Here is a 23453-nt window from a genome sequence, read left to right on the forward strand (position 1 = left end):
AAACTAAAATACTATGGATTTTCTGATAAATTATGTTAACCCTATGATAAAAAGGGACAGAACTTTTAATAGCAATTCCATAAATAGTCTAGTAAATGCTCAGTACTATTAGATAAAGGCTAGAAAGGACAGAAAAAACACACTTATCATATACCTGATTTAATATAAGAGAGAACTTCAAGGCTTAACGTATCCATTGCGTACAGCTCTAAGCTATTTATTTAATTCACTACTCTGTAGGAATGAATAGAATGTAATAAAATGTAAGTGTCCACTCCTTTATAGTGATTCTGTTGTGACGTAACCAAAAGGGCCCGGGGGTTCATCCGATCTGGGCAAACCTCACTTTCATGTATATTTTATTTCTGATAATATTCTTATGCGAAGGGCCTGTATCACATACAAATGACATATTGGGGAAACGTTTCAGTGTGTTTTGTACGAAAATATTACGGTTTTCTTTGGTAAGCTGGTAAGAGAAGTAATTTCGGGAATTGATTGATTTTTCTTTTTGAATGAAACGTATTTATAAGCTTTTAATATTTTCTGTTATTTTATATTAAATTAATGGGATCATGATTGCAAATATAAATGTAACAGTATTTTTTTCAAACATAAAACAGAATCCTTAACACAATCTGCCATTTCACAACAAAATTTCATCAAAGTTGCTTCTTTGTGAAAAAATTTATTTAATTTTGGTCAATTATTATACGCGCTCTACGAAATTACTCTAAGGAATAGCCTGTGTCGTTTTATTCCTTAAAAAATCATACCTCTTTTGAAAGAGGATCCAGAAATGGGATTCCCGCTGTTATTGTAATCGTTTAATTCTATTTGAGTAATTTTATTAAGCATCCTTTCCGTCATTGACGATTTATAACAATATTACTTATGATATTACACCGGAGCGTTTTATTCAAATTTAATCGACTAAAAACTTGGGGTAAAATTCGCTAAATCGATTTCTCCAAATGAAAATAACTGAACTGACATTTGTCTTATCTTACACTCGTTAAACCCGCATTTAATTAAAACAACCTAGGTATATTTGTATTAAAATAGTATATTTTCGACGGTGCTTTCTGGTCTTTACATAACGTATCATCATATTGAAAAAAAAACATATCAATATATACGAAAGGAGGAAAACAAAAACAATTTTCCGGCACACGAATGCACACGTCAAGCTCACTGGATCAATCTCAATTTAAGACGAGGAAATGACAGACTACGGCAGTTAAACACACCGGTGTCAGGTATATAAATCACGAGCCGTAATAAGACGAAAGTACAAATTCACCCTTTATATATGTACAGGGATGAGATCAAACTATGCAAATCCTATTAAGATCGTTACCTCTTGTACGGATGTATCACGTAAATTGTGTTACAGTTACAGAAATAATGATTTTAAATACTGTTATTATTTTGTATTCCGTGGTTGATGGGCAGTTTCCTACGTCTTACAAAGCGAAAGAATGTTCATATTAAATTAGTAAACACAGTCTGCGTAAATATATACATCAACATAATGATATACTTTAGAACAAATAAAGTATAACAAACGGGCAGGAAGCTCACCTGCTCTTAAGTGATAAGTGCCGCCCACAGACACCGGCAACTTGGAACTATCACAATATTTTATATACACTGTATTTAGTTACTCAGTTTTAAAACACACAGAATATAACATAACCACTTTCATTAAATTAATTAATTAACAATAATTTAAAAAATAAATATTTCAAGCACGTTGTCAGTGCATCACATTTTAAAAAAATATGTAAAAGAGTAAAGTGACAAAAACTTCTTAGTGTATTTTAAAGTAAAAAGAATATAAATTTGAAATTTGAAATATTCTTTGATAGTCTGAAACAAATAGTCGTATACTGTTTCACATTTCCATCGGACCCTAATCGGTATGCAAGGGTTCACAGTCGCTGCCTACCTGGCATCCGTCACTTGAGACACTTAATAAAGACCCACATGTCACTCGTAACGCTCTTTGCTCTGAATGTAAGTGAAAGCGAAATTGGCCACAACAGAGGCTATTATTTGTTTATCTATTCTTACTGGAGTAGAATAGATCTACACTTTCTATCTGTTACTGAAAATAAAGTAGGTTTTCCAATATCACCACAAGTGTATACTTAGTTGGCTTATTTATAACTTGGGTTAATGTTTAGGGACAAACATAATATAGAAAATCGTTTACTACGGAGACCGTAAATCTTTTGAATACTATATGCTCTTTAAACTGATTATTAATGATAATTTGTGTTTGATTTTATGTGATTACTATCCAAGTAAAATATTCTTCCTAAGTTAATTTTATAAAGCAATTTTTGGAGGTTATTTATAAGTATTATATTTCACATGTGATAAATGGCTAATATTTTTTATTATTCCACTGTAGTGTGAGTCCATATCGTGTACATCTGTCTCAGTTACATACATGTTAGGGTTTATTTATGTCACAGTTTTGTAAAGGGGTGCAACTATAAATTTAAGTTCCGACAGTTAACTGTAAGCTATGGCCATACATCAGAACAAGGAATATTTCTTAAGACATAACTCGCCTTTAATCATAATATGTCGAAAGTATTTAATAATATTTCAATTTCAGTTTTTCATATACAGAAGTACTAAAATGCACTTAAATTCTTCATGAAACTAAAATCGTTATTAAGATATGCCACTAAGATGTTGTAGGACCACCTTTATTACACGAATAATTTGCTGTTTAACTATTTTTTTACTGAGTACTAAAGACTGGTAATACCTTCTTAGAATATACTATAAAAATATATATGGGTTAAAAAAAATATTTCAGTTTAAAATAATTTAATTATCACAAACTAAAATTTTGTCTATAGAGAACTGAAATGTAAACGATTTTACAAACACAGTAAGAAATTTCAGTACGCTAGAGCCCTCCAGGGTAATCTGTGCTTTTCCTTTTATATGAATAATTAAATTCAATTAATTTCTCTTTGTTTCAGAGGGGCTCCGACGAGCTTCTGTCTCAGAGTGGCGTGACCGTCATGGCGCCGGCTGCTCCACATCATGCCGATAACAATAATCAGGATTCCGCTGCGAAAAAAGTAAGTTTTTAAAAGCTACCTTGACCACTTAGATTAAAAAAGGGACATCAGTATTTGTTCGTATAATAATATCTTGACATTTTCATTCATTCATTAATACGAAATCAGTCTTATATATCTTTAATGCATGGTCATCTTCTTCTCATTCTCCAGTCAATTCTCTCTCAACCTCATCGGTCATAACAAATTATTTTTTTTTAGTTACCTCTTTTTACTTTTCGTAACTTTAAAATAATAGAAACATAAACCCTTGACAATCTAAAACTCATAAATAAATAAATGTACTATAAACTAAATAAGTAATATATCGCAAAAAAATATTTTTGTTATATTTCGAAAAAAATATAAAGATTTTGTTACACACAAGTATTATTAATCCACGTATCAACGTAAATGAAATAGCAATTGCCTCGAGGTAATGCCTCATACCTATGTTACCTTTATTACGGCATTACAAAGCACAAATCTCAAAGTTCATAATTACCTTGGCATACATATTGTAAATAGGTATAAACGCGAGGTATTAAATGAAAGAGGCCCTCGTAAAGATCCAGCATGTCGTAAAGGGGCATCCCTAGAGGCTTTTAAGACCAGAATTTTATTAATCTTTTGCCGACTTTTTGGATTTTACAGTGTATATGGTTCTTATTAAGGGTACAAATTGAATTGATAATCGTAGGGTCGCCTAACAAAGGAGTCTTTGACTCGTTTGCTTGTTTTCGGCTTATATCATGTGTAATATAAAATTTATTTTATATTACACATGATTAAGAAATTCACAATTTTTAATTTTTGTATATCAAGTTACTGTTATTCATTCTCATTCTCATTCATTGTCATCAATTCTTAAATATATATTAATTCAAGATAGCATATAAATAACATTCGCACCGGTAAAATAATAAATTCATAGCACCAGCTCAGTTTTTACAGCGATCCAATAAAAAACACACGGGACTGTGTACAAATTTCCCGCAAAAGTTTGGATAGTTAAAAGAATGAACTGTGTATTTAAACAGAATTGTAGCTAAACAAAAAGCGTATGCAACTGTAATGAAAAAATAAACATTGTTGCCATTTGGGTTTTCCATTTCTAGGTTGGTTCATTGTATTTTTCGCAGGTGGGGCAAAATACATTGTTTGATGTCACAATAAATGTTATAGTAGGATTTCTGAGAAGTTAACTCTCAATACAATTTATCTTTTGCTTGTGCTATCATTTTTCGTTGCATAAACTTCCTTGGTTAATTTTTTATAGTGCGATTTATGTATCGCTTATTCTAAGGATCTTATCGACCGATGCGTTTAACTCGGCGTTTAATAGGAATCAAAACATTCTTATTCAAAAGATGACAAATATTGCAATGAATAAGAAAAAACATTATCTATTCCATCTTTGGCTATATATTTACTATTTGTTATATATATTTTAGGTAGCTTTTGATTACAAAATAAGTTAAATTAAATTATTATATTTAGCTTCACAATATACACAACTATATTTCTCGTATCTTCAAGATTAATTTATTCAAAAATACGTCCCGTGTGAAATATCGTATTCCTCTCAGACTAAAACACAGTTTTCTTGATAATATCACCTGTAACAAAAATTGTTTTCTCAGGAATCCAACCTAGGCATTAATGCTCAACGCGTTACTGTACTGAGCTACTATATCCTTTATAACGAATAAGAATTACTTTATACGAAAAAAACATGTCCAGATTAGTTTTACCGACCATTTACCCACTTGTTAGGAATGCTCTAGAAAAAACCTCGCCTCAGTAATCTTAATTACATTGTGATCTCGTTACAGCCCGCCCCTAATTCATAATTAAATAGGAACGTGTCCTTTATTTATTTGCTATTCTATGGTTTTACGATTGCTCTCACTTTTTTTCCTTTAAGATTATTTAAACAGCCCTTTTTGCGACACCCTTCTGCTACTCTGAATATTCATTAAGACTCGCTTAAATTACCCCAAATTCATCCATTTTGTTTACATTAAAACATTTGAAAATTCAAAAAAATTCTCAGTGTCTTTTCGCAGTTCATGTTCATTCTAAGTTATTAGCTTTTCTTATGATGATGATCTATAATAAAGCGTTGGAAATGAATCTCTTAGTGCTTTAGCGTCGTAATTTTACTTAGATTAATTTCTTAAACCTTTCAGACGGATATCAGAGTTTCAAGTTTACCAAAATTAAAGCATTTAAATTGTTTTATTAGTCTTACGTATTAGTCTTGGATGTTATGGGCGATGGCCCACCAATGGGGTTGCGAATAACGTCGCAACAAATATTCACACGGTAAATTATTAAATATTGTAATTTTTTGAAAAGAGTAAGTCTGGAGTTTCTTGTCCATTCTTTCTTCACATGAAACTACCTTTTGGAAGGGGTATTTAGAATCATCTTTATATTTTATTTAACGTTCAAAAGTGCCATTTAAGGTGGTCTAATTGTAATAAATGATTTTATATTTATTAAATAATAGAATATTAAGAACTTATGTCTTAATATTTTAAAGTAACCTAACCGATAGGATTATTAAAAAGGATTTGAGCTTATATAACTTTCTACTGCTAGGAGTTTCATTACATTTTCACTTTAGAAGTGTTAATTAAATAATCTAAGAAAAGCACTCTTGTAATAAACAAGCTACCTGATTGTTTCCCTATTTAACATCTCTTTTAATTACAAGTTTTCGACGTCTACTGCAATTTGCAAGTCAAGACGTCTATTTGATTACAATAAGTTGCGGCCGGCCAATTAAAAGTTCCACAACCTCAGTATCAGCAAAGCAAATCCAAAAGATCTTATTTAACTAGTGTTATTTTTTATATATATTTTCCGGTTTTTCTGTACAATCTGTAGAAAACGTCTACGCGATTAGTATTTATGTACACGAATAAAAAAGAGGAATACATTTCTTTAAATTCAATTCATTTTAATTTCAATATTTTTATAGGATTACATTTGTTACACAGAATCGGATATTTGCCTACTACTAATACTCTGATAATTTACAACCAATTAGGTTTAGGAATATTAGTCCAAGATAGAAACCAAGGGAATATTTTAATAAACATTGCATTTGTATATTTTTATTTAAACTGGTAACGCAAACTTTGGTAAAATGTCTAAAACTTAAAACTTCTTTAAGTACCAAATATGTTAATTTTATTTTTAACGATTTTCCATGTGAATGCACTCTATACGAAAAGTAAGTGTCAAAATAATAAAATGATAGAAAATCCGGAATTATTCATAATCTGGATCGAGTGCGATCAAGTGAAAAATAATATTTTAATAAACACGATCGGCGCGATCATCGGGAAAATTGACCGATTCCGGGAAACTCTCTCAGGGAAATGTCATATGATCTCTTTTTTCTATCCCAAGATTTAATATTTATGGGTGAAATGTGAGACGAAGTGAATGATTTAAAGTGTCTGATGTGAAAATCGTTCGTAGATTTTCTGACCCGACGATAGCAATGTCCTTTATATTTTACGTGCGACTTGTTTTCATTCGCGAAAGAAAATACTGAAATGTACCCTTAAGGTGGGCGAACGTGCTCCGCGATTTATTCTTCCCTTTGCAAGTGAGTTGGATGAAATATTTTTTATTTGTTTACTTACGGAGATTTGCCTCTTTTGATGTCGATTGTTACGGATTCGAATTGTTGGAACACAAAATTATCAGACGGATTCTAGTTATTTATTGGATAAAAAATCTTATTCCTTATTGTTTATTCTGTAACCGATACGTAATTTATTTTATAAATTAATCACTACTTTCTCATACTGATGATTGAATCTGATTAGATTCAATCATCAGTAAAGTATGATGATAAAATATTTTAAACCGAATTAAGGACTTCCTAAACCGTAAGAATAATCCTACCTAAACTCTAAAACTGTCGTAAGTAAAAGCATTGACCACTCGATAAAAGAGCGTAAATAAAAGGAGAAACATTAATCATTCCGTGTAGAATAAACGCTTAAGTCGTAAGTGAAAAATGTGAAAACTCGGAACGGAACTGTGCGACTTTCAGCCACTATCGAGATAGTTCCCTTTTGTGTAACCCGACAATGATCAACTAATAGACATTAGGTTCATTTGTCGAATCGATAAAAGGAGGCAATCGGGAAAATGTTCCAAATCTTGCTATCCTAACTTTGTTACATTAAGTCATTTGTAAAAAGTTTCCCCTGCTCGCTCTTCTCTTCATCTTAAATACTTAAGTAGAGTAAATGATCCGCACCATACTTTGTCAGTTAATTTTCAGTACTTGATGTCACAGTTTAAAACTTTGCAACAATGTAAATTGGAAGTTTTAAGAAGAATATTTTTTTACATAGTTTGTTTCTTTTTAATATTATTTACTGTAAGTTATGTTTTACGTTTTGTTTGTTATGTTTTTGTAGAATTCGTACACAACTTTGCCCTTTGCTTTGGCCTTACCTATAGAAGTAATCCGTAATATAAAACTTTTTTAAAGATATGTAGTCGAGTCTATAGCTAACATAATCTTTATAAAATAAAATTAACTAAAGATATAGCTAAAGATGGATTAAATGATAAATGCAAAAATGTACATGTCATGTACTACATGTTAGATCTTTATTAAGTAATAATTAGCACTTACCAAATACGACAGAACTAAAGTTGATTAAATTTTGAGCCAATCGTTTATGGTAACTAAATATGTTTTTTATTCGCTAATTAAGTAGTAGAACAAGCTGTCTTAGTGAAAGAGTGTAATTTGATTCGATTGAGTTGCTTCCTTTCTACACATAATACTATTCTTTTTCTATTTATCGTAAAACAGACTATTCTTCAAATAATTAAATGAGATTTCACATAATATATGCTTATCTACAATTTGTTACTTCGTTAATAATACAATAAACACCTACTGAATAACAAAGAGCATCTCATAAATTCTCCCAAAAAATAATAAAGTACGTTTTTCCCATGAATGGCAAGTGAAGTGTCATACAAGGCTACATTATATTGGCGGGTCGGCGTAATCAAAAGGCTCTCCGGGGAACAATAGCGCCCACATCGGGCCGGACCGATAAGCCCCGGCAATTATACTACATCGACTTTTCAATTATCCAACCGACTCGTGAATACTGGGTTTATTTATGTATATTAGAGCGGTCATTTTGTGAGGCATTTAGACGTAACTCTCAATTAAACAATGCACGCCGATGGGACGTTTTGGAGATTTATAATTTTAATTTATGACTACAGATTGTCCGAATAATTGTGTTTATTTATTCGTAAGCATATTAAGATTTTGAATAATTTAATTATATTTAAAAACTATAATGTCTGCCTAAAAGACAGTCTAAATAAAGACTGTTTAAGAAGAGAACTTGAACACTTTTTCTCCTTTAACTAACTAGAACTGACAAATTTTTTGTTGATTACTTTTTATACTTCCTATTTCTTCAATTGATGAAAGTGTTTTTTTTTTGTTTGCAAAAATACTGAACCTGGAATGTTTCTAATCTTTTGTTTTTTTTACTTTCAGGTGAAGTTGGAGCAAAATGTTGGAAAACCGTCCCGAGTTATACATATACGGAACATACCAAATGAAACGACAGAAGCGGAGATCATTCAATTGGGGCTGCCTTTTGGCCGAGTGACTAACGTATTGGTGCTCAAAGGAAAGAATCAGGTAAGAAAAAGGTTTCTTATTTTATTGTAGACAGTTTGTTTACGTACATACTATACTTGTATACGAGTACTGTGATCATTAATATATTAATAAATAAGACGGTTAACACTACACTATATTTAAAAGAATTATAAATATACGGTCTAAAAAAAGGTATGAATGCAAAAAATACGCTACTTTTAAGATAAAAATGTCTTTTAGCATAAATATAACGACCTATTATGACATGATTTGAATGCAATAAAAAATCTTTTTTTTTATCACAAATTGTATTTACGAATCCATATCAAATTGTATCTAAAAATATAGATAAATCACTTAAATCATTGAAGCATCCATCTCAACTAAACTAATAACGTATTACTTGACGAACTTGTACGTAATCAGTTCAAATATATCGTTGCAGTTCCATATCAACTAAACCCCTCGACGCCTGAAGGCATCGCTTTGAGATGTAGAATCACGTAGAATTTGCTAATAGCCTTTTCTAATTTTAATGATAAGCCATTTATCTGTTATGATATTATAAGCTATATATGCAAATACAACGTATACTATGTATGCTATTAATTGAGTCGCATGGCCTAAAATTAAAAAGTAAAGTGATCTATTTACCTTAAATGTTTACTAAGAAACTATCAAGACTCCTAGAAAGAAATATGAGCTAAATAGCAAACTAAAAAGTTATATTAATGAGTAGCCGTTATCTTTACAGCAACGACTCTAATATTTTCTAAAGTTCCGTGGATAATCCGAACAGAAGCAACTAGTTAGCAGTTTCAAAGTAGCCGTATCGAGCAGAAAACCAATAACTACAATTATTTACTGTAAGAGGATACGATCTCAAACTATTTTAAATGCAAAGGCTTGCCGATAACAGTCTTAATGAATTGTAATTTATTATTAAACAACAATTAGAGGACTTGCGCCGCTTTGTGTTATCGCTATTATTATTCATTACAAGTTTAAACCTTATAAATTTTCATATTTTCGAATGCGTATAGCAAATTAATGGGATATTTATAAACTAGACACACTATTCGTAGACAAGTTCCACCTTTTACATGACACCTAATTACAGTGCTACGCTGTCTCTTTACATGTGCTACGCATCCGTAACAATCAATTGTATAAGTCTACAACTTTTTTCTATTCTTCCGTAGTTGTCATTTTTATATGACATTACATAAAAAACAAATGCGAACAACAATAGTAAACTCTTATTTAATATATTAACTCGGCCATGTAGCTGGTCACAATGAAGCTTGCCCGGAAACACAACAAGTGGGTGACGCTTCTGCAAATAGGCCACACATTGTTGGCAGACCTACTTGTTTTCTACTCTTTGTCTTTAACACTAGCACATTTACTAAATTTAAACAATTTTTCTAGTCGCTACAGCTGTAACATGAATCGAAATCGAGATAATTGTTAAATTTGGCGCATATGATTTGTTATTCGTGATAGCTTTTAAACTTTAACAAAAATATTGGTATAATTTATATTTTTCCTTTACTAGAAAAATTTTCAAAGTTTTTAGTTATTAACGCAACATTTATCTTTTTTTAATATATAAAATAAATAGCTAAGTAAGCGCAAACTCTTGTAAAGTTTCAGAAAATTTAACTCAGTATTAGCAGACATTAGTAAAGTTTGTTTAGCGAAAGCGTTGGATCTTTCAATTGACTTTGAGATGGTAGTTAAGTAAATTGAAACTTTTTGGTCATATTTTTTTATCATTTAAAATTCGAAGAAGTTTGCAGGTTTTGGCATAAGCGTATCTATGTGGGATTTACGAGCTGGTGTCGTCAAATTAAAAATAATTTTACAGTCGAGAAATAAAATAAAAAACAAAATCTTATTACGCGCAAACAGTAAGACAGACGCTATGACAATGTTATCCCGTTTAATAAATAGCCCGTATGACATTCGCATAAATTGTACCGCGCGAGAAAACAATCTCCCACCTACAGTACAAAATATAAGTCAAATCCCCTTTTATGAACGGTCACAGCCTTCTCGCTTTTTGTTATACAATTTTCCAACCTTTTCACTTCTTCGTTCGAGGTGCAACTTTTAAAAATCTCAAGTCAACGGATTTGCCGGGATTTAAATTTTAACATCTTCACTCGGAAAAGTGATTTTTATTTTCTATTTTCATCAAACGTTTCAAGCAATTTTCTTTTATGACTTCGTATGTCAAGAATGTGGCATATTCGTTTTACGCCATATTACCATTTTAGTTACGTCTATTCATATATCAGTTTACTTCACTAAAACTTGGCTATTTGTTGGTCACTAATAAAAATACCTCTACGCTATAATTACAAGTCAACAAAATATTACTTTAGCTACTTTCCGGCTTTCAATTACTCCTTGAAACGAACTTTGATGGATGATGAAAAGTATCATTGTTAATAGCAACCGGAGCCCAGTCGAGTTAAAAAGCCATCCATCGAGAGGTGGGCAAACATCGACGTGAGTGGACAATCGCCTCCACTCTCGGTGATTAAAACGAAGAGCAGTTGACACCATTTTACGGCTACTGTGCGTTCATTAATTTGTGTGCTATCATTTAGCTTGAAACTGTGCACGAATTAACGTGAATGCGATACTATTATTTGATGTTAGTGACTAAATTTTAGTTGATTTTATTTAGGGTACATTGAAAAGTTTTAGCATTTGTGGTTATACACTATCATTAAAGTATAGATTAAGTAGTGTGTTTAATTTAGAAAATAATTCTGAAATTAGTTTTTACTGTCACAAATAATTAAGGTTTGAAATTATGTAATGGCTATTTGGAAGGTACAGTTTTAATGATACCAAAAAATATCTTGTAAAGCAGAAGTTATTTAAACAAACAACCCTATGCAAAGACAGTGCTAAAATGTGTCGGTCGTTTCCGACCGCTATATATTTAGTTTTTAATTAGCAGCAGACAAATTCTATTTAATTTGCGGCTGACTGCACGGTCTGTTACTGGTGTATTTACCGGCCAGCTATGTTCAAATGCCAAAAGCAGAATTCTGCGGTTTTAAGCCGCGCTCCCCGTAAATGGGTGCTGGGAAATTCTCTCTATGAAATCAGGGAAATCATAACACATTTAGAGAATCACGCAGTACACGTGCGGGGGATCAGTCTTGTTGTTTGGTTGCCGAGTTTATGTATACCCGACCCTGCTAGAGCCGATTAATTGCAGCCTACGGTGCTACATACAAAACCTTGTTAACGCTACGTTAACGCAACATTGTTAAGCAATATCTGGTGAAATCTAGCGCTGAATATTCCAAAATTGTGTTATCAATTTTACTGCAATATTCCAATGCATATCACATAAAATCATTTTAGACATTTCGTTAAATATTCACGTGCCACGATAGACATCATGGAATTAGAAGGAATAAATATACGAACGACAAACTCGAAAGCGAGACCTCTCGACGCGTCATCTTTCATTCCCATATATTACCCTCCCGACTCCGGTATATTCGATTAGATTAGGTGATAGTTGTCGTAGCTCGAGCTACCCAATTTATGTACTTTCATTCTATTGTACTTATCATTATTTATATGCTGCGATCTCATAAAATTGTACTGAAATTTTTCTTTACCTATTTCTGCACTACAATTTCATATATAAATAATATTTACTATACACAAATACAATATTACGAACGGTTTTGCACATTTTAAAGAAGATTTAATTTAAAGAAAACACTTTTTTAACGGATTGTTGACGTTAAAAAAGTGTTTTCTTTAAATGTGTAAAAGTTATGTTAATAAAAGACAATACGATGATTTACTTGTTTATTTCTAGGCATTCTTAGAGATGGCTGAAGAGATATCAGCTGTTGCGATGGTGGCTTACTTTGGAGGCTGCGTCGCACAACTAAGGGGGCGTGCTGTCTATGTACAGTTTTCAAATCACAAAGAGCTCAAAACCGACCAAACACATAGCAATGCGGTGAGTGTTTTAATATGTATAAATTCAACGCAATATTAATGCATCAAGGATCAGGTAATATAATTGGACTCGTCACCGATGGATTATATGCTAAACCCTCTATTAAAAAACCGTGCTGTAGCGTAGATTTTCTCAAAGGGTGCCTCAAAGCCTTAAGAATTACTTGGTTTTCAGAAAATTATTCGCCAACGCCAACGTTGACTAAGCAAATCTTAAATAAAATACTTTCCTATCTTTCTTCTAAATACCTACTTCGCTTTATTTGCCAATTTCAGTGTTAATTTGAAAAGCAGATATAAAGTAATTGGTTCTCACATTAAATATATTTCATCATAACCCAATTCAATACGTTGCTTTAGTATTCTAAAAAAATGATCTTATTATCTTTATAAAAATGTTTGTTTTATGATTTTTTTTTGTATTACTTTTGATTGAGGTTCTATTATTTTATAAGATTTCGTTATTTAATTCTCGCACCTTACCCATCTATTAATATCCTTGCCTGGAAAATATCGCTTACAAGCGATATTTTCCAGGCAGGCATTTTATCACTAGTTGTATTTCTTATACTTTGTATGTATTATGTTATTTGTTTTCTATTACAGTTGTAATGAAGTGTAAATAAAAAATAAAATATATTAAATAAAATGTCTTTAGTTAAGTGTATTAATACAATGCGAATGATTGAAAACATTGGATATTCGAAGTCGTATTCAAAATTATGAATAGTAATCTGCGAACTGTTATAATCTTCGTTGCATTTAGATAACAGTATTCACTGCCCGCATACATGTTAGGGTCTGTACGTTGCACAGATTTGATTGAGTTAGTGAACTACGAATGATGTATGGTTGCAGTGCCGAGAGTGAATTCATTGTGCGATGAATGTTTCAACGTGGATTTTTGAAGAAATAAAAATTGCGATATAGCAAATCGACTAACAGACACCTTTTTCTTTTCGTATGAAAGCACAAAATACAATTATACAATAATAGTTTTATTTAGTAAGCAACATTATATATAATTTAATAAATAGCATAAGCACAGCTTTAAGTTTTCTTTCCAAGGATGTGATGTGAATTTGTTTTGAACAAAGTCACACAAATGAACTTTGTATACCAAAAGTGTGTTTATGAAAAATATAAATCAAAAAGCTCTTATTTACGTCCTCATAATTCTTCCTATTCAAAACGGAGTTGCACAAATCATAATTAGTACGTCCCAGAGACGATTAAGTTACGCTAAATATATTTCACTTTTTGGTTTTTTTTTTGGTCTGAAATTAACGTGCTTCCCCGTCTCAGGCACTGAAATTAACACTTAACCCTTTTAATGCTTGCGAGTAATTTATTTTATTTTACTACCCCACCGGCGAAGTTATAATTGGTCTAAGTTTATACCATAATAAAAGTAGGAAACTAATAACGACGAAAGATAACGTGATTCTTGGTATCCTCTTAAGGGTTTGGTAAAGGGTATCAATAATTGTAATACAGCACCCCAATGTTGTATTAATTAAAACGCTTAATTAGTTTCGTTTATCCGTGTAACCTATCGAACATACCCTAAAATCACTTTACGGTTTATAATATCCAATGCTAAATGGAAATTAGAAATTAAATTCGATACTTGAAGCATTTTCATTATAACTTTCAGATCTATGAAATAAACAAGTAAATGTAAAATTTGGTAAAATGTTTAAGCAGTTATGGAAAGCGGTTAAACAATAATTGTAGAATGATAATAATTATATAATATAATTCCGTAATGTATTTGTACGTGCGTATCTCGCGAGACACGTAACACGAATGAGTAATTATAATAATAATAATATAATAATAATAAGTCTTTATTTATTTAAGTTGGTACATCTTTCTTTTCATAGTGTAAGATTTGGGAACCCTTTTAAGTAAATATACCTGTGTTAGGGTTCCCAGCTCTTCCATAACAAAGTTAATTACATAAAATAATTTTACCAGTTCATTTCCTTTTTATTTTTTACTTGTTAAACCATTATCATCACACCTGATTGTGTGCATGAGTAAGTGTGTGAGAGAGTGAAAGAGTGAGTGAGTAGGTGAGTGAATGGGTAACGTGTAGCTATTTAGATCAGGGGTCTCAAAAGCAGTTCTAATACTGCATAAGGCGTGATCATAAGCCAGTCTTTTATTCGGGTTTTTAGGTTGTAGGCGGTGAGAGGGTAGATGTTAAGCAGCCTATTTAATTAATTTTAGTATTTTTTAGTATTTGTAAGAGATGGAACAAACATTTTTTTTTTCAATTATTTATTTCTTCTTCCGTTCTTCTGGATGGAGAAAGACAGAACAGATCCAAATAGAAAGATCAGGAGAAGGCTTTTACCGAAAAGGGGTCCACGCTGCAGAACACAAAGAAACGAAAACAAATAACGTAGTTTAAGGGTATACTAACAGTATAATACCCATTTGATAAGTAATTTTAAACAGTATACTATTAAAGGGTCTTTATTAATTATATTATATAAATATATATAGTTCCGTAATGCAACAGGCAGCGTTATCACTGAGCGGTTTCTTCTAGGCAGCTTAAATATTAGAAAAGCACTGGAAAGATTCAAAAATATGTATTTATATTATTTTAAAAATATAACAATTTCCGGGCTTTGCTCAAATATCAAACAATTAAAGCTTAAAAATAAAAACAACAATTCTAGTTACGCATCGGCACAATTTGCCTTCATTCTCTTTGAAATATGTATATTCATAGACTTATGTGAGTGAAACATTAAGTGAACATCAATAAGCGGCTTTTAGACTCCAATAAACATACATTTGTAAGATGCCTTTTTCATATTGATTTGTTGTAGCAATAGAATCGTATTCTCATAAGCAAATGTGAACAAAGGCAGAAGGGGAAACTCTCGAGTATTAATAATAATAATAGATTATTTGCTAAGAAAGTGGTATATTCTGATTGATTAGTTATATACTTGCATAATTAGCTATTTAAAATAGGCATGCAAATGTCATGTTAATTGTCATGTTGTCATAATAATAAAAACAGTTACTTATATTTGTTATTTATTTATTTATCAACACTTCGTTATATTACAATATAAAAATTGAACATAAATGAATTGACAACTGGCGACCTTATCGCGAGAGATTTTTTACAGGCAACCACTTGTTGTTTAAACGTTTGATCCAAATACTCTTCCACGCTATAAAAGCAGCTAAAAAGCTTGTCTTTAAAAATCTGAAAAATTATTTTACTAATATATTTTATCATTTTAACTGAAGGTGTAATTGCAAGCTTTTGGGTTTAATGCTTAGAAGAACCTCGTAGCCCATCTAAGAGACATGTCGGACGTTACCTCTCTAATGACAAAGGGTTCTTCGTGTAGTGTCATACCGAACTGTATGTATTTCCGGACCAATTCGACTTCGAGGGTCCTTCAAGAAAAGAGCGTATCAATTCTTAAAAGACTGGCAAGGCACTTGCGGCAATGTGTCTATGGGTGGTGGTATCACTTAACATTAGGTCCTGCGCGCTTGCCTCTGTTAAATCAGCCCCCGCCCCCGTGTTAAATGTGACGTTTGTGGACCTGCAATTCATTTAAAAAAAAGGTTAGCCACTAAGTAAGGCGTATTTATTTTTATAGTAAAACTTTTTGTAAGAAAGTCTTAGTGAAAAGGCCTCTTAAAGTTTAAATTACTACACCTTATGAGTGTTAGTTAGACTCTTACCTTCGAGAGCCCTAACCATTTTACTTAGGAAAAAACTTAAAATAATTTAAAACTCCGCGTGATTTGTCTTTTATTTTTGCGTCTATGATACTCGTAATTACTAAAATTAATACACTCAATTAATACGTGTTTTTTTAATGTTAGTCAAATTTCTGTATATCTTTCATTTGTTTTTCTTAATAAGCAGCTAGTAGGTGATTAGTTCTTTGTGCCTGATACACGTTATCGATTTTTAGGTTTAAGGTCTTCCAGTTATTTTTTCCTTGCCGGATGAGTGAATCTAAAATCCGCACCTTGATCCGATTTGACCGCAGGGTTGATTGGCGCTTGCTGAAGGCACTAGGCTAACTAGTCAATTACAACGTTATGTGAATTTTAATTATAACATTGTCATCCCGCATGCTTTGCTTCTTTTAAAATCAAAATAAACATAAAAACTGACAAGATTACGAACGCGCCCCGTTGTTATTAAGAAAGAGGCATTTATGTCAAAACTTTGCATAAACAACAGACAATGTTTGTCAACTAATGATATAATGTTTGATCTAATTGTCGGTATGGCAAACAGGCGTCAGAGTAAACAGAATTGCTAATTAATGTGATGATTAAACTCAAAACGGATACAACTAGTCTATTGTCTATTTGCTATCTATAAGTATTTGAGGAGTTAGTTAGCTATTTGATGTGATGGGGTAAGGGGCCCTTGGTATGTCAGTGGTTTTGCTTTAATAATATAAAACTATAAAAACAATAAAATATATTTTAGTCATTATAAAACAGAAATAATTTTAACAAAATTATCTTTATTTTTCCTGCCGCCTATTTGACGTGCTTCTGTCACCTCCTACAGCCGACGTTATGACGGGAAATTATGACACAACATTCGTTATATTCACAATATTTTTCACAGTGAAATTCAAACAAATCCGCAATCGATGATTATTAACATAGTGCTAATCTTTATTTCCATTTATACTATTCCATTCAAAAGATTCATGAAAAATATTTACTTAAAATAAAATTCACATCAGTTTCAATAAGCACTGATGCATTTTTAGTGTAGCGAAGGCTTTGATCAATCATGCGATGCAAAAAGGTTTTTGTGGTCGCTGAATAGAACTCTCCAATAGAAAGTTATTTTGTCGTCTGGCAGTAGCCGACTTGAGAGATTGCGTCCTGCGAATAAGTTCTCTTAAATAACCTCGAGTTTGGCACTACTTACAACGGGAAATATTTTAAAGGAACTTCCCTCACAATTATTTTTACTTTTGACAAATTTGTAAGATCTTTTGTATTCACTTGTCTATACTCAATGCGCTTCAAAGAGGTTCGATAAATAATTTCGTTTTTTAAACTTTAATGTCTTAGTCATTTGCTATAATATATTTATAATTAATTATTATTTTTTAATTCTTAATGTATGAAATAACATCACGTCGATCTACAACTAAAATTTCTTAAGGCAGCTATGCCTAACACCATCGCTATGTGGAACCAGCTGTGCACTAAGTATATCCAAACCAATGCACTTGCAAGCCATCTGGAAATTTATCCATGGGCGGTGCTTTCACTTAACATCACGTGAGCCTTCAGTTTATAATAAAAAGCTCTTTTGAAGTAAAAGTTACAACCCTTCAAATTAAATTTATATGTTATCTTGTTTGTCTCTTTTGTATTAAGTACTGAAAGCCTTCTATACTACTTGTGGCTATTGAATAGATACCCAAGATATCCGAATCAAACAGAATAAAAAAGAACAAAAAAACGTTAAACTTAAAGGGATAAAAGCAGGTTGAGTCAATGCGAATTTGTATCGAAGCCTTTGCCGTCGTTGGCAGGCTTACTATGACATGTTTAAAGCCTTATTTTTGTCTGGCCTGCGCCTGTCAGACCCGGATACAAAGCCATGTGAAAATGTAGGATCAAAGTGTGCCCAGCCGGTGACGTATGTACTTTTTTGCGTCCGACGTGTTTACGTTTTAACACTTTAAAAGTCGCACCTGTTATTGGGTTCGTATTTAAACTTCGTCTGAATATTTTTGAACTGGATGTCATTCATAACAGTTGATAGGCCGATAGTCAAATACATATATTAACTTTAATAAAAATAAAATTAGGAGTAGTATGGGAACGAAATGCGCCCTTGTCTTGCCCGCTCTACGCCCTTGACTTGCGAACTGGTAGTAAATGTAAATTTACAATTAATTTAAATTTTGACGTTCATAAGTGCACTTGTTTACTTATTGCATTGCATTTACATATTGATTGATTGAATATTGTGACACGAGAATTTTATATGTATAGAGAATAACTTAGTTTTATTCTTTATACAATTTTCCACCCGATGCTCCAAACAAGCACCTACTAGTCACCGACGATACAAAATAAGTTTATAGTAACCTTTGTTAGGTGGGGTCAATGTTATCTTGTGCGACAAGGTGCGTGTTCGAGATAGCCCCCATTCGTATTGCGTCTATTGTTGTAAGACTTACGACAGATTAGAGAGCACGTTTCCTTCTTACGTGACCCTAATGTCGCTATATAATGTTCAGTCTTGATTTCTTGCTCATTTCTTGTATGCCCTTTATGTACTGCGAGGCTGAAACCGCCTTAGTTTTATGAGTTTTTTCGCCGCGTGAATATCGTGTTTCAGGATTTTTTTAACATGAACTTTAACAATTGTTTCGACCTTTTCGTGAATACCAAACAAAAATCAGTGTACTTAACCCGTTTATACAGACAGGTCATTTAACATTCTTCTTTGTAAAGTTCTATGAATGTCGTATCTGTATTGAAAAGCTCTAAGCGATACGTCGACTTGTTTCCTCCACACCACACTATCCTCAGCTTAGGGATGTTGTGACCCATAATTGTTCAGACCTGAAGGAGATCGAGCCCGAATTTTATTACCATCACTACTCCCTACCAACATGTCATTTGTCAAGACTATTTGGTTCTCTTCATTCTACATTCGTAAAATTCAGAAAGATCAAAAACAAATTTCGATTTCGGATGGAATTATTTTTAATTATTTTTTTTGTTTTAATTTATGTATTAATTTATGTAATAATATATTTACTATAAATATCTACGTGGTAATGTGGGCATCGTTGGGATAATTTTATAATTTAAAATTCACGTAATTATAAAATTGTTATAGTTAAATACCTTGCAAGATACCATGAAATACCTAATACTTGTAGCAAATAGTTAAATTTACTTAAAATGTATTTGTCCTATAGAAGTACTGAATAATATGAGCACTGCAAATTTATTGGACAAAACTATTTTTTCAGTCGGCTTCAGCGCAGGCAGCTCTTCAAGCAGCGCAGGCCATTTCAAACACCGCTGGTGCTGCGTTAGTCGCAGGCACAGCCACGGGTCTTCAGCCTGCGAATGGCGGCACCGAAATACAGGTATAAGACCGATATATTATGTTGAATTTAAAATTATAAATTTTCCCGACTTTTTTCTTTTTTAACCGACTTTATAATGAGATGGTCATAAATTTGACCTGTATGTATTTGATATTGTTAAAACTGTGTATAAATTAATTTATATATATTTATGTGTGATAGGTTTCGAAGCCTTCGTTTTTAAGTGTCTTAAAGAATACTCATATTTCATTTTCGAACTTAGTCAAATATATTCAGTACAAGATTCATTAGTCAGTGCTTTCGTTATTGAGATATGCCTAGCTATTAGTAAAAGTAATATAGTATACAGGCAGATACGTAACTACTTTTTCCTTCAGTATTCAACCAATCTAGTTTAATATATCAGATAGATATATAGATTGATCAGATAGATTTTTCTCTCACTCAAGACTGTAGCTAATTTATTACTAAATATTTTAAAATTGATAAGCGTTTATATGAATATAAAACAACACAGTTAAAACAGACTAAATACAATTAATAGCACAGTCAGATCCTTCATATCAATTAATTAGAATCATTAAATTATTTTAATGTCTACGTCAGTATATCAAAATTTATTACAATTCCTTAGGAGAAATTGTACTAAATTTTGTACTGTGTCAGAAACCCGTGCCTTTTAAATATGTAAATCTCAATAATGTATATTCCACACTTTACAAATTAATGTACCTTGCACGTATGTATGACCAAATACGTATAATACATTAAGCTTAACCAAATGTTACCTAAGGGTGGTATAACACGAGACGAAGTGGGATTATCTATTTAGTACCTCGCCAAAGCAAAGCTGATTACGGGGACCATCTTTAATATTATAAGCTCGCTTCATAAATCACATTCTGGAATTATTATACCTATTTACGTTTTCGTCTTAATTAAAATATAATTTTGATTATATAAAACTAGCACGTATAACTATGGCTTTTCGGTATCTGATATCTTGATATATATAACTAGTTTTGTGCAATCACAATTAAACGCACGTTTTTGTATGATGTTCCCTCGCCCGAGATTTTTAATATCAATATTTTCAATCGCTCTTTAGGTGACTTTTAATATTGTTTTTTTTATTGTTTTACTTATATTTATTTATTTTCCGTTTGTTATCACGTTTAAATTTTCGTAATTTATGTTTACTACCTTTTTTTAATATACCTAATTGATGAGTGTAAAATGTCATAATTTTCTGGTATTTTTAAGCATGCTCATGGTTTTCGGATATGCTCTATGTTTTATTAATAAATGAATCTGCCAGTTTTGCACCAGCTCTCATTGTCTCTATGGAACGTATTGAGTACATACTGTTTCTTTATAAATAAATTGCCGGATTATTACCGCCGTATAAACAAAATATCTATTTTTTTCAGGGAGGGCCCAACACTGTGTTAAGAGTGATCATAGAACACATGCTATACCCAATCGTGTTGGACGTGCTATACTCCATCTTCCAGCGATTTGGAAAAGTGCTCAAAATCGTTACATTCACCAAAAATAGTAAGTACTTTTAATTATCCGCGTTACTTTTGTGTTTTAACTGTATTAAAAAAAAAATATTTTTACATTTTAGATGAAAAAGGCTACGCGTTTTAAGTCCTTAAAGTAAGATTTTTATTGTATTTAGATCTTCTGAATGTGCAACGTTGTTGCGATTGCCGCTCGACTTCAAAGAAAATTAATGTTAGCTAAATTTTAAATGAATATTTTATTTGAGAAAGTATGCTTTGATAAAAACCTAAGCGCTTTCAAACACTAATAACAATGTCACAATGAAGAACAAAAATATTTAAATTGTTTCATTCTTTCAACGTTTAAATAAATAACTATTATGTCTATATTAAATTTGATTGTCGCAAACGAAACCTATAGAAAAATCAATTGATTAAAGCCTACTATTAAAATATTTAGTATATCCTAAACACAATTCTAAAATCCAAGGGCGCGATCCGTTTAAAATTTAAATCTCCCCCCTCATGCATAACCTAAATAAATCCAGTACAGGAGGTAGGTACATATTTGATAAGCTTTGCCTACCCCTACCGCTGTTCATTTCTAATTATAAATAAGCATATATATTTGTGACTGACGATACTATAGCTGGATATTTAAGTTCAATGTAACAGACAGAATTGTTTTTACGTTTACATATTTGTTAACATTTGTAGGCAATTTTTACCAGCTCATAATTTCCCTGCCGTTCTTAAATGTTCCTCTTAATATGTTGATATTTTTTATTAGCGGCGACTTAGCAGTAAGTGTACCTGGCGTAACCAAACTAGCTTGTTCCATAAACTAAGGTACCTTTTAAGACATACATTTTTAAACTCGTAAAAACTTTTTGCATTATAAAATCATAAAAAAGTTATCATAGAGAAATTGTACTTGTATTCAATATGAGGACTTAATGAAAGAAAGAATCTTCCAAGAAAATGTGCGCCAAGAGCTCCAAAAAATAACTATTTCGGAAAAATTATCTCCTAGCATAATGAAATCATAGTTTGGTATAATTTAGAAATGTTTTCGTTACAAGTGTACTTCATAATTGTTTTGTAACTGAACAGGAAAAAGGGTTAATTTATTTAAAACTCCTTTAACTTTCGATACTAAAATTAATTATTCCCCGGGGCCCGATAAACCAATTAGCTAAGATTTTTGGTTCGGTTAATGTACCTGTAAAATCAACTTTATAATTTTAATAAGTTTTTAGTAGGTCTGAGCTTACTAAATATTTTATGATAAAATAAAAACTAAATAAGGCATAAAAAATAATGAAACATTTTGATGTCAAACACAATCCAAAGCTTTCTACTCTAAAATTGCTTGCCCCGAAATGCACTGTAAAACTGTTACAATTTCTAATGATTGGCTCATTAAATGCCTGGATTTGGCTAAGTTTCGTTAACAAAACCAAAGTTCGATGTAGTACTTTTAATGTTCGTACTGCTGTTGCAAACTACGAATTACGTAGGCCTGTTTAATAGTGCGCTAATCAATTTGAAATCTAGGTGTAAGGGCTGTCAAACCTCTGCTCAATAAGATATTTGTTGCCCTATTAATGCAATGGGAATCGTAATCTTACAAGGTAAAACATGGTGTCTTCGATTTTTCTATCAGAACATTAATTTATCACCCCAATTTCAAACAACAAAGTGTATAATCAAATTTGTTCGGTAAACGACACGTCGCGAGATAACGCATGCAAAGTTATATCGGTTTCATCTACGCAAACTTCATTAGGAATTTGCTATTATTGTATGGGAATCGATATGCGTCGTATTTGTTTTACATCACCCGGCTGAGATGGTGGAATATTTAAAATTACAGTTTTTAATAAATCGAAACATTTGTACCGGGCAATATTATTAATAAATGTTGCTGTGAAAGTGTCAATCTGGATAAAGTTAACAATCATGTGTCTCAAACACCCAGGAGTAAAAATATCGTTGAAAATTTTGTTTTTTAAATTTTTTCAGCGCAAGAGTTTAGTATTTGCGATTTTTTAAAAAGGTTACTAATATGCATATA

At 31.7% G+C, this 23453-nt stretch overlaps 1 protein-coding gene across 7 annotated transcripts in view; it reads left to right on the forward strand.

Moving 5' to 3' along the window:
- The window catches only part of LOC111002135 (polypyrimidine tract-binding protein 2), a 323058-nt gene that overhangs the window by 274482 nt on the left and 25123 nt on the right, over positions 1-23453 (forward strand). For 6 of the 7 annotated variants that reach the window (XM_045630521.1, XM_045630522.1, XM_045630525.1 and 3 more), the window contains 5 exons: positions 3006-3107; positions 8653-8799; positions 12620-12766; positions 19788-19907; positions 21299-21425. In XM_045630521.1, coding sequence (XP_045486477.1) covers positions 3006-3107; positions 8653-8799; positions 12620-12766; positions 19788-19907; positions 21299-21425 — 643 coding nt within the window. The remainder of the gene's footprint in view (positions 1-3005; positions 3108-8652; positions 8800-12619; positions 12767-19787; positions 19908-21298; positions 21426-23453) is intronic. The other variant, XM_045630524.1, reaches the window with a different exon arrangement.

Source organism: Pieris rapae, chromosome 12 (genome assembly GCF_905147795.1).
Source record: "Pieris rapae chromosome 12, ilPieRapa1.1, whole genome shotgun sequence".
NCBI classification, from domain to species: Eukaryota; Metazoa; Arthropoda; class Insecta; order Lepidoptera; family Pieridae; genus Pieris; species Pieris rapae.